This window comes from Elephantulus edwardii, unplaced genomic scaffold (assembly GCF_000299155.1).
Source record: "Elephantulus edwardii isolate Elephantulus edwardi_28Jun2011 unplaced genomic scaffold, EleEdw1.0 scaffold00164, whole genome shotgun sequence".
In the NCBI taxonomy this organism is placed as follows: domain Eukaryota; kingdom Metazoa; phylum Chordata; class Mammalia; order Macroscelidea; family Macroscelididae; genus Elephantulus; species Elephantulus edwardii.
Genome location: NW_006399914.1, coordinates 7,317,335 through 7,330,622, shown reverse-complemented (window position 1 = coordinate 7,330,622; position 13,288 = coordinate 7,317,335). Strand labels below are relative to the sequence as shown.

At 38.7% G+C, this 13,288-nt stretch overlaps 1 protein-coding gene across 4 annotated transcripts in view; it reads left to right on the top strand.

Moving 5' to 3' along the window:
• DMXL2 (Dmx-like 2) overlaps window positions 1-13,288 on the top strand; it is a 179,006-nt gene that overhangs the window by 156,917 nt on the left and 8,801 nt on the right. For 3 of the 4 annotated variants that reach the window (XM_006895319.1, XM_006895318.1, XM_006895317.1), the window contains 6 exons: window positions 5,958-6,044; window positions 6,134-6,255; window positions 7,865-8,003; window positions 9,008-9,068; window positions 9,182-9,309; window positions 9,852-9,929. In XM_006895319.1, coding sequence (XP_006895381.1) covers window positions 5,958-6,044; window positions 6,134-6,255; window positions 7,865-8,003; window positions 9,008-9,068; window positions 9,182-9,309; window positions 9,852-9,929 — 615 coding nt within the window. Of the gene's footprint in view, window positions 1-5,012; window positions 5,076-5,957; window positions 6,045-6,133; window positions 6,256-7,864; window positions 8,004-9,007; window positions 9,069-9,181; window positions 9,310-9,851; window positions 9,930-13,288 lie in introns of all 4 variants that reach the window. The other variant, XM_006895316.1, reaches the window with a different exon arrangement.

Here is a 13,288-nt window from a genome sequence, read left to right as displayed (position 1 = left end):
GTGAGATTAATCATGGGGTTGTACAATTTGATGAGGGGGTGGTGAGGGAAATTGGAAGACTTTGTTCTTGAAAATGGTGTGTCCAATTTTGTAAATAAACTAGTAGAAAATTTTAAAAAGGAGAAGGAAAACAAACTCTGGTCCTGAAGGATTCATTACATTCTCTCAGTTCTTGCTGGTGCTGAGGTTTCTCCTTTTCCTGCTGCTGAATCTGCTCAATATGTTCCAAGGGTGTTGATTGTAGATCCAAGCAAGATGAAATCAGTGGCAACTTCAGTCCTTTCTCCATCTATCATTATGTTGCCTATTAGCCCAGTGGTGGAAATTTTTTTTTTGTCTTCCTGATGGAATTCATATGGAAGGTCCATGATCTTCAGTGAGTATTTAAAATTCTCACTTTCAGCAAGCAAGGTTTTGTCGGAAAGTTGTTGATGAGTCTTCCTCTAATCCTGATTCCACATTCCTCTTCATAGAGTTCAGCTTCACAGATTATTTGCTCAGCATAGGTTTTGAATAGGTATGGAGAAAGGGTACATGCTGTCACACACCTTTCCTGATTTTAAACCATGCAGTAGTCCCTTACTCTGCTTAGCCAGCAGCTTCTTGGTCTAGGTGTAGATTTAGCATGAGCACAAGTAAGTGTTCTGGGATTCCCGTTCTTCTCAGTGTTAGCCATAATGTGTTAATAGCCACACAATTAAATGCCTTTGCATAGTCAACATAACACAAATAAACATTCTTCTGGTATTTTCTGCTTTCAGCCAGGAGCCATCTGAGATCATCAGTAATATCCCTGGTGCCATGACCTCTTCTAAACCCATCTTGAACTTCTGGTAGTTCTACATCCATGTACGGTTCTAGCTGTTTTTTGATGGTTCAGCAATATTTTGCTTGAATGTAATGTTAACGATATTGCCTGATAATTTCCATATTCTTTTGGTTCACCTTTCTTGGGGATGGGAATAAATATGGATCTCTTCAAGTCAATCAGCCCTGAAGCTGTCCTCCAAATTGCCTGGTATATGCTGGTGAGCTTGTCCAAGTTTGCATTTGTTAATTGAAACATGTCAGTTGGTATCCCATGAATTCCTGGGGTCTTATTTTTTTCCAGTGCTTTCAATGCAGGTTAAATGTCTTCCTTTATTACCATTGACTCTTGTTCATTTGGTACTTCCTGAAATTTTTCAGTGATGACCAATTCTTTTTGGTACAGTGACTCTGTGTATTCCTTCCATTTTCTTCCTGGATCATTCAAAATTTTGCTTATCGCATCTCTGAGTATACAGTGTGAGGCTTGAATCTGTTTTAAGTTCTTCTAGCTTTAGAAATGTCTAGTGAGTTATTAATTTTTTTATTCTCTGACTCCAGCTCTTTGCACATTTCATTGTAATATTTTGCCTTGTCTTCTTGAGCTGCCCTTTGAAATCTGTTCAGCTCATTTTCTTAAGCATCTTTTCCGTTTGTTTTGTCTTCTTGATCCTCATGCAATTTTTCAGTCTCTTCTGACATGTATTTTGGCTTTTTCTTTCTCCTCTGTCTCTGTTATGACTTTTTGTTCTTTTCCTGGGTGATATTCTTGATGTAATCCTACAACTCCTCTAGTCTTTGATCATTGGCATTTAATGTCTCAAATATGTTCTTGAGATTATTTATAAATTCAGGTGAGATAGACTCAAGGTCATATTTTGGTTCTTATAGACTAGTTTTCATTTCCTTCAGTCTCAATTTGAACTTGCACATGAATACTAAAGATTGAACAGCTATGTCTCAGAGAAAGTACAACCAGAGTACTCCTTGGAAGAAAAGGTGGTGAAGCCGCATCTCTCATACCTTGGACATGTTACTAGGAGAGGCCATTCCTCGGAGATGGACATCATGCTTGGAAAGGTAGAGAATCAGTGAAAGAGAGAAGGACCTCCAATGAGGTGGATTGGCACAGTGCCTGTAGCAGTAGGATATAATGTGTCAGATATGATGAGAGCAGCACAGGATAGGACAGAGTTCGGATCTGTTGTTCATGTTGCTATGAGTCATACTCAAATGGACGGCCCCTAACAGCAACAACAAGCAGCATATATTGAACATTTGAAATGTGGCCAGTATATCTAAGGACTACTCCTTGTGTGTCAATTTGTCATACTGAGATCTTTGCTTGTTGCTGTGATGCTGAAAGTTACGCCATTGGTATTCCAAATACCACTAGGGCCACCTGTGGTGGACAAGTTTCAGAAGAGTTTCCAGACTAAGACAAGCTAGAAAGAAGGACCTCAAGATCTACTTCTGAAAAAATTGACCAGTATAAATTTTCTAAGTTGCAGAGGAATTGTTTGATGCGGTGTTGGAACATGTGCCCCTCTTATTGGAAAACATTCAAAATATGTGAGAAGAAACCGCTGCAACTACCTATTAATGGGCAATGTATGATGTATGAATCTAGGAAAATTGGAAGTTGTTGAAGGCAAATACCTGAAGACGGATATCCTTGGTGTAAGTGAGCTGAAATGGCTTGGTATTGGCCCTTTTAAGTCAGACAATCGTATAATCTACTATTTGGGAGTGAACTAATGATGAGAAAAGGCGTAATATTCATCTCTAAGAAGAGTGTTTCTGTATCAGCCCTGAAATACAATGCTGTCAGTGATAGAATAATACACATAGACCTACAAGGAAGTCTAGATGATACAACTGTTATTTAGATTTATGCACAAACTACTAAGGCAAAAGATGAAGAAATTGAAGATTTTTAAAGATGATTTCTGCAATCTGAGATTGAATGAACATGCAATCAGGATGTATTGATAGTTTTTTAAAAAGATGCATTACTGCTTCCTGGTAATTGGAATTTGAAATGTGAAAGTTGAAAACATGATCAGTAGTGGGAATATGGCTGTGATGATAGAACAGTGCTAATAAGACATGGTAGAATTTCACAAGACCAACTACAGATACATAAACAGTGACGGTGTACACAGCCCTCACTATATGGAATGCACTGGAATCATATGGAATACACACTACAAATATGGAAAGAGATGGTGACAAAGAAGTTCAGTATCATCAAGCAGAATGCGAGTTCAAATTGTGGAGTCTGTACTTAGAACAGAGGCAGTCATTTGAACAAAACAAGGGTGTAGTGTATGGTTTAGGATTAGGAAGTGTGCCCCTGGTAGCACATGGATTGCTAACTAAAAGTTGACTGTTTGAATCCACTAGCTGCTCTGTTGAAGGAATATATGTCAGTCTGCTGCCATAGAGATTCACATTGTTACATCTGTAACAATGAGAAGGTCTGTTTTGTCCTGGGAATAAAAATCAGCTCAATGTCAATGAGTTCTTTGATATAAGTTCAAGTCGAGGTTGAAGAAAATGAAAACAACTTCATGAGAGCCAAAGTGTGACCTTGGGTATATCTCACCTGAATTTAGAGACCATCTTAATAGATTTGATCTATTGAACATTAATGATGGAAGATCACACAAGCTGTGGTATGGTGTCGAGGATATCATACACAGAGAAAGCAAAATATCATCAAATGAAAGGAAAGAACATATCAGAATAGAAATCAGAAGAGACTTGTGGACTCAGGTGTAGCAATTATTGTAAGGATGGTGATAAACTGGGCAGTGTTTCTTCTACTGGATGTAGGGTCCCCATGAGTCACAATTGACTTGATGGCACATTTCAGTCAGAGCAAGTGACTAAGGAGTTAAATTTTAAATTTGGAAAAATTATACATTTAAATAACCACGTATGATTAATGCCTACTGTATTGAACTTGGCTGATATGACAAATTTTTTTTTAATTTTAAAGTAATAATGAAAGAAAAAAGTTGTGAAGAATAAAAAAAATATTATTAAGCTCACTAACATATAATGTGAAAACTATTCCATCTAGTGAGAGTTTTTTTATATTTTTAAAATAATTAATTGGTACACTGCTCTTGTGGCCTGATGGTAAGAAGCTGCACTGTCATTCAAAGGCCACCAGCTGCTCTGCGGGAGAGGAATGGGAAATCTCCTCCCATGCAATTAGCTGCCTCTGAAAACCCACCAGAGAGTCGTCTGCTGTGGGTTGGTTCTGACTCTATGGTACACAACAACTATAACATCCCTAAAAATGCTAGTATGTTGTTTAATTAAAAAAAAAAAAACACCCCAAACTTTAAAAAAGAAAATTCCCCTGGGAAATTCTGGGATTTTTCAATGTATTCCTAAGAAGATATTTTTATCTAGTGGATGTATTAAAGGAAATTGCACAAAACAGATTTTTGTTAAATTGGTAAAATTGGTAGACTCAGCTAATTGCTTAGAAGTAGATTTTAGCAATTTGCATTTTATTAATTAGCCATTCCATGTATTTACCATTCTTTCACTATATTCTGACTGTACCCATTCCTTAAGATTCTATAAATAACCAGGCATAAGTTATTTGTATAATTTCTTTGCTATGCCTAATTTATCAAGTATTTCCCTATTATAAAGAGAAAAATTGTGCTATTTTAAAAAAATGGTTGACTTAGATTCTAATCCCAGACACTCTCTTCATTATATTTCTTTATGAATATTAGTAAAATAATTATCAGTACTTTTAATCTGTAACCATAAATAAGTAATATTAACTTGTATTTTAAATACATCCCTGTAGGATAGGAATATATGTAATATAAAGTGCATCTATTTCATACAAAAGTGTTTTCAAAATTATGTTTTAAGTTTAAACTTTATGTGGCTGTTGTACAAATTGTGACTTTTCATTTTGAAGTAGCCTTTATGTTTTTGCATGCATGCGATGATCATAACTTTAATTTTTACCTCAGTGCTTTCTGTTGTGTTTATCTGATGACATCCCATTTTATTAAATTTCATTTTCCTTGAGTTTGTACTTTTCAAAAGAAAAGATTCATTTGTGCCATCTTTAAGTGATGACATGTCTGTTTTAGCTGGGAAGTTTTCATTTTCTCTGTGATTTCATTTCATGCATGTGTTTTGTGTTTGTGACTGTGTGGTGTTAGTCTGTAGAAGAACATGTGGAGCAGGTCAGACAAAACTCCATAGCAGAAGATTCCCACCTCAAGGTAGTATACCACGTCTTTGCATTTAGTTCGTTCTCTAGAGTTCAAGGAGCTAACCTTTCGTCTCTAATACTAACCATGAGCTGCCCCGCGGCTAACTAATCAGAGTACTCCTGCTCCCGTCTGCCATGAGTCTGCCTCCACGGCACGGGGGAGATGCTCCATTGTCTCTAGCTCTCTCTTCCTTGTTGTGGTTTCTTGTTTTCTTGTTCCTTGTTCTCTCTTCATTCTAATTTTCTTATACACTGTTGGTTTAACTTTCATCTTTGATTCTTTATCTTCTTCCCTTCTCATCTGTCCTAAGTTACTGCACCTTTCTCTCATCTACCTCCCTCTTCCTTTTCTAACTATTCTTCCAAAATCTCTTTATTCTTTTTTTTTAATTTTTTAATTAATTTTAATAGACATTTACAGAGGTTTTGGATTTCCATTCACAAAATCTCTTTATTCTTATCTTGCATTTTAATTTAAAATGGTTTCATATTTATCCTTTTCAGTGTTGCTCCTTTGTCTTTCTGATTCTGTAGTTTATTCCCCAACTCTGTGTCTTTTATTATATACATATTCTTACTGTAGTATCTGTATCTTTGCTCACTTTCGCAGGAGGTAAAAAGAGACATTGCTGTTTTAAATTACTAATGAGAACTATTTTGGCTCTCATTTGTAACAGTCAATATCTTGTAACCACAATGTGAAATCTTTATAATTGGGATGGCTACAAGGAATCAGAATTTAAGCAGATTTTCAGAAACTAATTTTCAACCTACAAAAATGGCTCACACCTTTTCCTTGCTGCTATTTTTTTCTTCTTTAGCTTAAATTTGGTAGGACTACATATATAGAGTTCTATTGCAGCAACTAAAATTGCTGACAAATGTTTTCTAGGTTGAAGCTGATCTGGGCTATCCTGGTGGAAAGGCAAAAGTAATTCATAAGGAATCAGATATGATCATGGCATTTTCAGTTAATAAGGTAAAAGCTTTTAGTCATCATATAGAGAATGCTTTTTTTTTTAAATGTGTGAAATTGGTTGCATTTTTTACTCTGCCTTTGCTTTACAGGCAAATTCTAATGAAATTGTCTTGGCTTCAACACATGATGTCCAAGAACTTGATGTCACTTCTCTGTTGGCCTGTCAGCCATACATATGGATTGGAGAAGAATATGACAGAGAATCAAAAAGGTTATTTTTCCTTAAGCAGTCAATTTAAAGTGTAGTTTTCTCATAAGAGAGCCAGTTAAGTGGTTGTGCACCTGATAGAAAATCTGTTGGAAAGAATATTCTCTCTTTCTATCTTGGGTAGGGAAAAGCCTTGATTGGTTTGAAAAACAGTAGCAACTCCTTGCTGTGGAGTCAGGACTGACCCACAGCTGAGTCTCCACTGGATTTCCAAGGCTGTAGACTATAGGGAAGAAGATTGCCCATCTTTTTCCCGTAAAGCTGCTCGTAGATTCAAACAGAATTTGCTTACATTGATGAGCGAATGACTCACACTTCTTTCTTTAGACTCTGAACTGCTCATAGTACTTGAATCAGAATAATCCCTAACACCAAAGCCCAGTGCCACATTAAAGCAAAGAAATATTAGGAATGACACAATATTCAGTAAAATTAGTTGTTCTTTTTAATTAAAGCAAAAAATAATATGTAAGTAGATTAGTTACATGGATTGAGTCATGTCTTGATTACCACTTCATCTACATATCTTTTTTACAGATAAAAATGAGTACTTCTTTACTATTCAGTAAAGCTATAGACACTGCACCAACAGTGCTTTGCCACACTTTGATTTTCTGGAGTTTCTCCTCCATGTTCTCCCTCCCTCTTGCTTTTCTCTAGACTCTTAGTAGGTTTTTTTTTTTAATTTTTAATTTTTTTTTATTAATATTATTTGTTGTGCGTGTATTGTCAAATCGGATCTGACTGGTACAGGAGGAGATTTACCCTCCTTCTCCAGCGGAGCATCTGGTGGATTTGAACCGCTTACCTCTGGGATTGCAGTGAAGCTAGACTCTTAGTAGTTTTATGTACCTGGAAATGGTGCCTAGATCACTTCAGAGAGTGCTGAGTTCTGTCTTTTGTTCGCGTAAATGTAACTTCCTGTTGTTACATACAATCAACAAGCAGGGATCATAGCTGATCCTCCTGCAAGTTTTCAGAGGCTGTAAATTCCATGGGAGGAGATTGCCCATATGTCTCCTGTGGAGCTGTTGGTGGATTTGAGCCACTTGTTTTTGAGTTGGCAGCGCAACTCCTTACCCACTAGACCACTGGAACTTCCACTAACATAACGACAAAATCTCATTTCCAGGGAGATGTAACCATGTAGCACAATATGTTATAAACATTACTTTTCTATTTTTAAGTGCTAGCAAATTATTCTTTAGTCCCCTACTCTAAGAAATATTTAAACTTGAACTTATAGAAAATGTACTAATTTGTTACAAGAGATATTTGTGTTTTGAAGAGAACATAAAGTCTTTTTGTATGTATGATTAAAAAAAGAAAAATCTAAGCTAAACACTTAAAAAGAAGCATTTTCCCCCACCACCTTGTACAGTAATAAATTGCCCTGAATAGCAGTAGACTAAAATTATAGTTTGTTAAAGTAAAAAAGTTATGGATATAGAAAACACTGTTGAAGTTGTCTCTAATTAGAACTGTGTCAAAGATTATTGATGACTGTTGATTCAGGGTTTTTAATAATGAGTAGTCTGATGAGAAGCTTTGTAGTTGGAATTTTTAGGAGGAACACAGAACTTCAGCAGTAACACATGATTGTTTTTCACAGTTCAGATGATATCGATTATCGTGGTTCCACCACAACTCTTTATCAACCCACTGCAACGTCCTATTCAGCAACTCAGGTGCACCCACCTTCGTCTATGCCGTGGCTGGGCAGTGGGCAGACCAGCACTGGAGCTAGTGTGGTATGTTAGTTACTGATCAGGTGTACTTTTGGAATGTGGAATCTCTCAAAAAAATAAGTTGAAATCACTTTGATATCGGAATGACCTTGAAGATCAAGGGCAGTGGCAAGTACATACACTAAGATGATACTCAGACAAAAAAAATCCCATTGCATTTAAGTGAGAACTGACGCTCCAGTAGGTTTTCCAAGACTATAAACTGCACAGGAGGAAATTTCCCATCCCTCTCCCGTGGATCTATGGGTGGATTCCGAGTGGTGGATGGATGCCACCTTTGGGTTGGAAGTATGACTCCCTGTAAGCTCTGGCAAGACCCCACGGCTCTCTATAATGATACTGTTGTGGTGGTGGTGTACTTACCATCAAGTGGGAACCGACCCATAGCTGACCCTGTTATGGCTTTTCATGGCCAGCATTTATTGAAAGTTTGTGCCAAGCACATGTTTTCTCATAACAACCCAAGATGGGCAGATGCTATTAATAGTTACCATTCTAGAGACAGGCAAACTGAGATACAAAAGAATATTTACTATTTGTTGTTAAGTGCCATCGAGTCGCAGGCGACTGACTCATAGCGACCCTATGAAGGAAATCCTCAACACTTGTGTTTCTGCTTCCAAGAATATTTACCGTAGTAAAGAAATATTTAAGAAATTCAACACTAACATTCTTGTTAGTCCTTGGAGTTGAGGAAGTCCCATTCTCATGTTCTGTTCTGAAGAATCTGGAGCCACTCTGGATTGTCCTCAGAGAGGGGCACTTGGAGGAGAGTTCCATTTACCAGTAGATGAAGCCCCTTGATGGAACCTCACAGTTCACATAGACCAGGGCTGCATTACTAAGTGACATATTTCTTCAGCCTGACACACTGGTATTCTTTGGGTGGCTCAGAAATTCCACGACAGGGTTTATTTCAGTAATAAGTTGTAAGAGAATAAATGCATCTTAGTTAGTTTAGTTGAAGCATAGCCTTCTTTATCTCTTCCTTTTATCTTCTTTTAAAGCTTATGAAAAGAAATCTGCATAATGTTAAGAGAATGACCTCACACCCAGTCCATCAGTACTGTAAGTATTTCATTTATAATCCGAGAGAAGTAAGTAGCTCTGTCTTCTTGAAAATACTGGAACTCTTTAACATTTTGGTGTCTTTACTTTCTCCCTTTCCTTTTGTGTTTCAGATCTTACTGGAGCTCAGGATGGCAGCGTACGGATGTTTGAATGGTCTCGACCTCAGCAGCTGGTGTGCTTCCGCCAGGCAGGCAATGCAAGAGTTACCAGACTATATTTCAATTCACAAGGCAACAAGGTTAGTTCTTGGAGGTTATTCTAAACTCAACCAAAAAAATAGTGCAAAATGAAACAACCCTGTCTCCAGAAAATGTGAATGTTTATGAGTAAATGGTTTCAGCAGACCTCAACTTAAATTAAACAGGCAGTGTTTTCATAACTATTTAAAGACCCCTTTTTTTCTCTCAAAAGAAGCTAAAATCTACAAAATTGAGTATAGCATAGTTAATCATTAGCTTAAAGAAAAAGAGATACTTTGTGAGTGTAAAGAACTCTGGTGTTTTGAGAGTGCTGGTGGTCCTTATAAGCATAATCAACATTTAGAGAAACCTTGTTTCTTACCAACTTCTTTACAGAAAGTTGGAGGAAAACAATGAGATGGATGTGGAAAAGAAGTTTAACAGTGATAGAGAATTTATTGCACATTAATTTAGGAACTCAATAATGGAAACCTAGCTATAGTGGGAATGTTGAGTGTGAGTGACTCACCTTTCTGTAAATATTTTCGTTATGAACGGGACTGTTAGCCAGCGGTGTTAACTGTTTGCATCTTTCTTCCAGTGTGGTGTTGCAGATGGAGAGGGTTATCTGAGTATCTGGCAAGTAAACCAAACTGCATCAAATCCTAAACCTTACATGGTGAGTATCAGTCAGTATTCCCAGGGCGCGTATAGTGAAGCTCGTGGTTTGGTCCTTTGGAGAGAGGGATGGTTCTATCCAGCCACCACAGCCCAGAAGCGTGGGCCACCCATCTTGCCCTAGTTTCTGATTCTAAAAAACTCCTTGCTTTTCATTGCCTGATAGTTAACCAGTATATTTATATGTTTTCTAAGCCTTTCCTGTGTGTAGCCTTGGATACATTTTTGTTCTTTTTCATTTAATTTAAAACACTAACTCCCACTTAGTGGTGGAATTTTGTAGTGATGCTTTAGATAACTATATAAAAAACCCTAACAGATTCTGTCTATTCCATTGTGTTCAGCTAGAATTTGCTTACTAGGTTATAGAATAACCAATCCCATTAGATCACTTCCTTTATGAATCTGAAGAATATTTGGTGATTCAAACATGAATGTTTTCATTTGGTGATTTTAGAGGGGGTGACACTATTCAGTAGAGTTGTTGTTGTTGTTGTTGTTGTTGTTATGTGCCGTCAAGTCATTTCTAACTCATAGCGACCCTATGCACAAAAGCCCTAAACCCTGCTCTATCCTGCGCCAACCGCACCGCCTCTGACACACCCATCCCGATTACCCCAATCACTGACTCAATCCATCTCATAGAGGGTCTTCCCCTCCTGTGCTGTCCCTCCACCCTCCCAAGCATGATGTCCCTCTCCAAGGACCCGTCCCTCCTGGCAACATGTCCAAAGTATGTCAGACGAAGCCCCAGAATCCTTGCCTCCAAGGAGTAGCTTGGTTTAATCCTCTCCAAGATGAATCTGTTTGTTTTCCTGGCAGTCCCTGGTACATTCAGTACCCTTCTCCAGCACCACAGCTCAAAAGCATCCACTCTCTTTCTGTCCTCCCTAGTCATTGTCCAACTCTCTGATGCATAACAAGCGATTACAAATACCATGGCCTGTATCAGGCGCACCTTAGTCTCCAGAGAGACACTGTTGCTCCTCAGTACCTTAGAGGGGTCCCTAACAGCAGACTTTCCCATCGCGATACGCTTTTTGATTTCCTGACTGCTGGTGCCAAGAGTGTTGACTGTGGAGCCGAGCAAACTGAAGCTGTGATCACTCTCAATCTCTTCGTCATCCATCCTGACGCTTCCAATTGGTCCAGTGGCGAGAATCTTTGTCTTCTTGACATTGAGCCTTAGTCCATACTGAAGACTGCAGTCCTTGACCCTTCGCAGCAAGTGCATGAGGTTCTCCTCAGTTTCAGCAAGCAGGGCTGTGTCATCTGCATAACGGAGATTGTTAATAGATCTTCCACCAATCCTGATGCCACAATTCTCCTCATAGAGCCCAGCCTCTCAGATAATCTGCTCTGCATACATGTTGAAAAGGTATGGAGACAGGATGCATCCCTGGCGTACACCCTTCCCAATTTTGAACCATGCAGTGTTACCCTGCTCTGTTCTGACTACTGCCTCTTGGTCCAAGTATAGATTTCTCATTAGCACAATTAAATGTTCTGGGATTCCCATTCTTCTCAGAGTCAGCCACAGTTTGTTATGATCCACACAGTCAAATGCCTTTGCATAATCAATGAAACACAGATAGACATTCTTCTGGTATTCTCTGCTTTCAGCCAAGATCCATCTAACATCAGCAACAATATCGCTAGTACCACGACCCCTTCTAAACCCAGCCTGGACTTCCGGCAGTTCTCTGCTGATGTGCTGTTCTAATCGTTTTTGGATGCTCTTCAGTAGAATCTTGCTTGCATGTGAAATCAATGACACTGTTCTGTAGTTTCCACACTCAGTTGGGTCACCATCATTCAGTAGAGAGTAGATATTCATTTAATATCATTCATTTAATGTCCAAATTAATGGACATTATCTTATAAAAAACACTGAGCCTTCAAAATCCTAAGATTACCCAAATATTTTTCTTTTCTGCACTACATACATATTCTTAATTATGTGGCTGTATTCTTTTTGTTGTACCATACCATCAAGTTGGAACCCACTCATAGCTGACCCTCCAGCAACTTTTCAGAGGTGGTTAGTTGCACGGGAAGAGATTGTCCATCCTTCTACAGAGCAGCTGGTGGCCTCGAACTGCATGCCTTTCTCTTAAATTAGCATATCATAAACTCTGTCATAAAACCTTTTAAGGAATGGAAGTAACCTCTAATCTATTATTTTGCTCTTAGTCAGATCAATAGCATAATAATCCCAGGAAGGTGGTGACAGAAAGTCTTTTTAAAGAAACTGTCAGCCCTAGGGAGCTCTGGTGGCCTAGTGGTAAGAAGCTACACTGCAATCCTGAAGGTGTGTGGTTCCAATCCACCAGATGCCCCACTGGAGAAGGAGGGGCGATCTCCTTTTGTGCCAGTCAGATCTGATTCAATGGTGCACACACACAAACACACCCCCCAATAATAGTCTTCATATGTAAATATTGTCAGCATGACGTTATATCCTTACTTCCAGAATTCTTTCTGCTCCTTCACCAGATCAACTCTCAAAATTTGTGCCTGGCTCTCAGTTTTTCTTAGAGCTGGAACATCTTTAGTAGACTTTTTGGGCCACCTTCGGCCTATGGGTTATGCAGAGGCTGCTGTAGGTTGTCATTATTGCTGTGGCTCACCTGGCGGGAGGCAGGGAACACAAGGGTGGTAAGGAAAGTAAATATATGTAGGTTACAAGTGATTTTGCCTTTAATCATCTTACTTGAGGAAGTAAGCGTTTTTCTCCTTGAGTTGTCATTGTTTATTCCAATTTAGATTATGATTTCCTTGGAGAGGGACGTCATGTTGGGAGGGTGGAGGGACAGCAAAGGAGAGGAAGACCTTCGATGAGATGGATTCATTCAGTGACTGGGGTAACGGGGGTAGGTGTGTCGGAGACCGTGCGATTGGCACAGGACAGAGCAGAGTTTAGGGCTGTTGTACACAGGGTCGCAATGAGTTGCAGGCGACTTGGCGGCACATAAGAACAATAACAAATAGATTTTAGTGATCAGACTTTTAATATCATTAAATGGTTTATGTGAACTCATGTACTTTTTGATGTCCTATCTTTTAAGTGAGATTGTTCACAGCTTTAGTCTGCTTGGCTCCACAGTCAACACTCTTGGCACCAGCAGCCAGGAAATTAAAAGACGTATTGCCATGGGAAATTCTGCTGTTAGGGACCTCTCTAAAGTACTGAAAAGCAGCGATGTCTCTCTGGAGACCAAGGTGCGTCTGATACAGGCCATGGTCTTTGCAATCGCTTGTTATGCGTCAGAGAGTTGGACAATAACCAAGGAGGATAGAAGGAGAATTGATGCCTTTGAGCTGTGGTGCTGGAGAAGAGTGTTGAGGGTACCATGGACT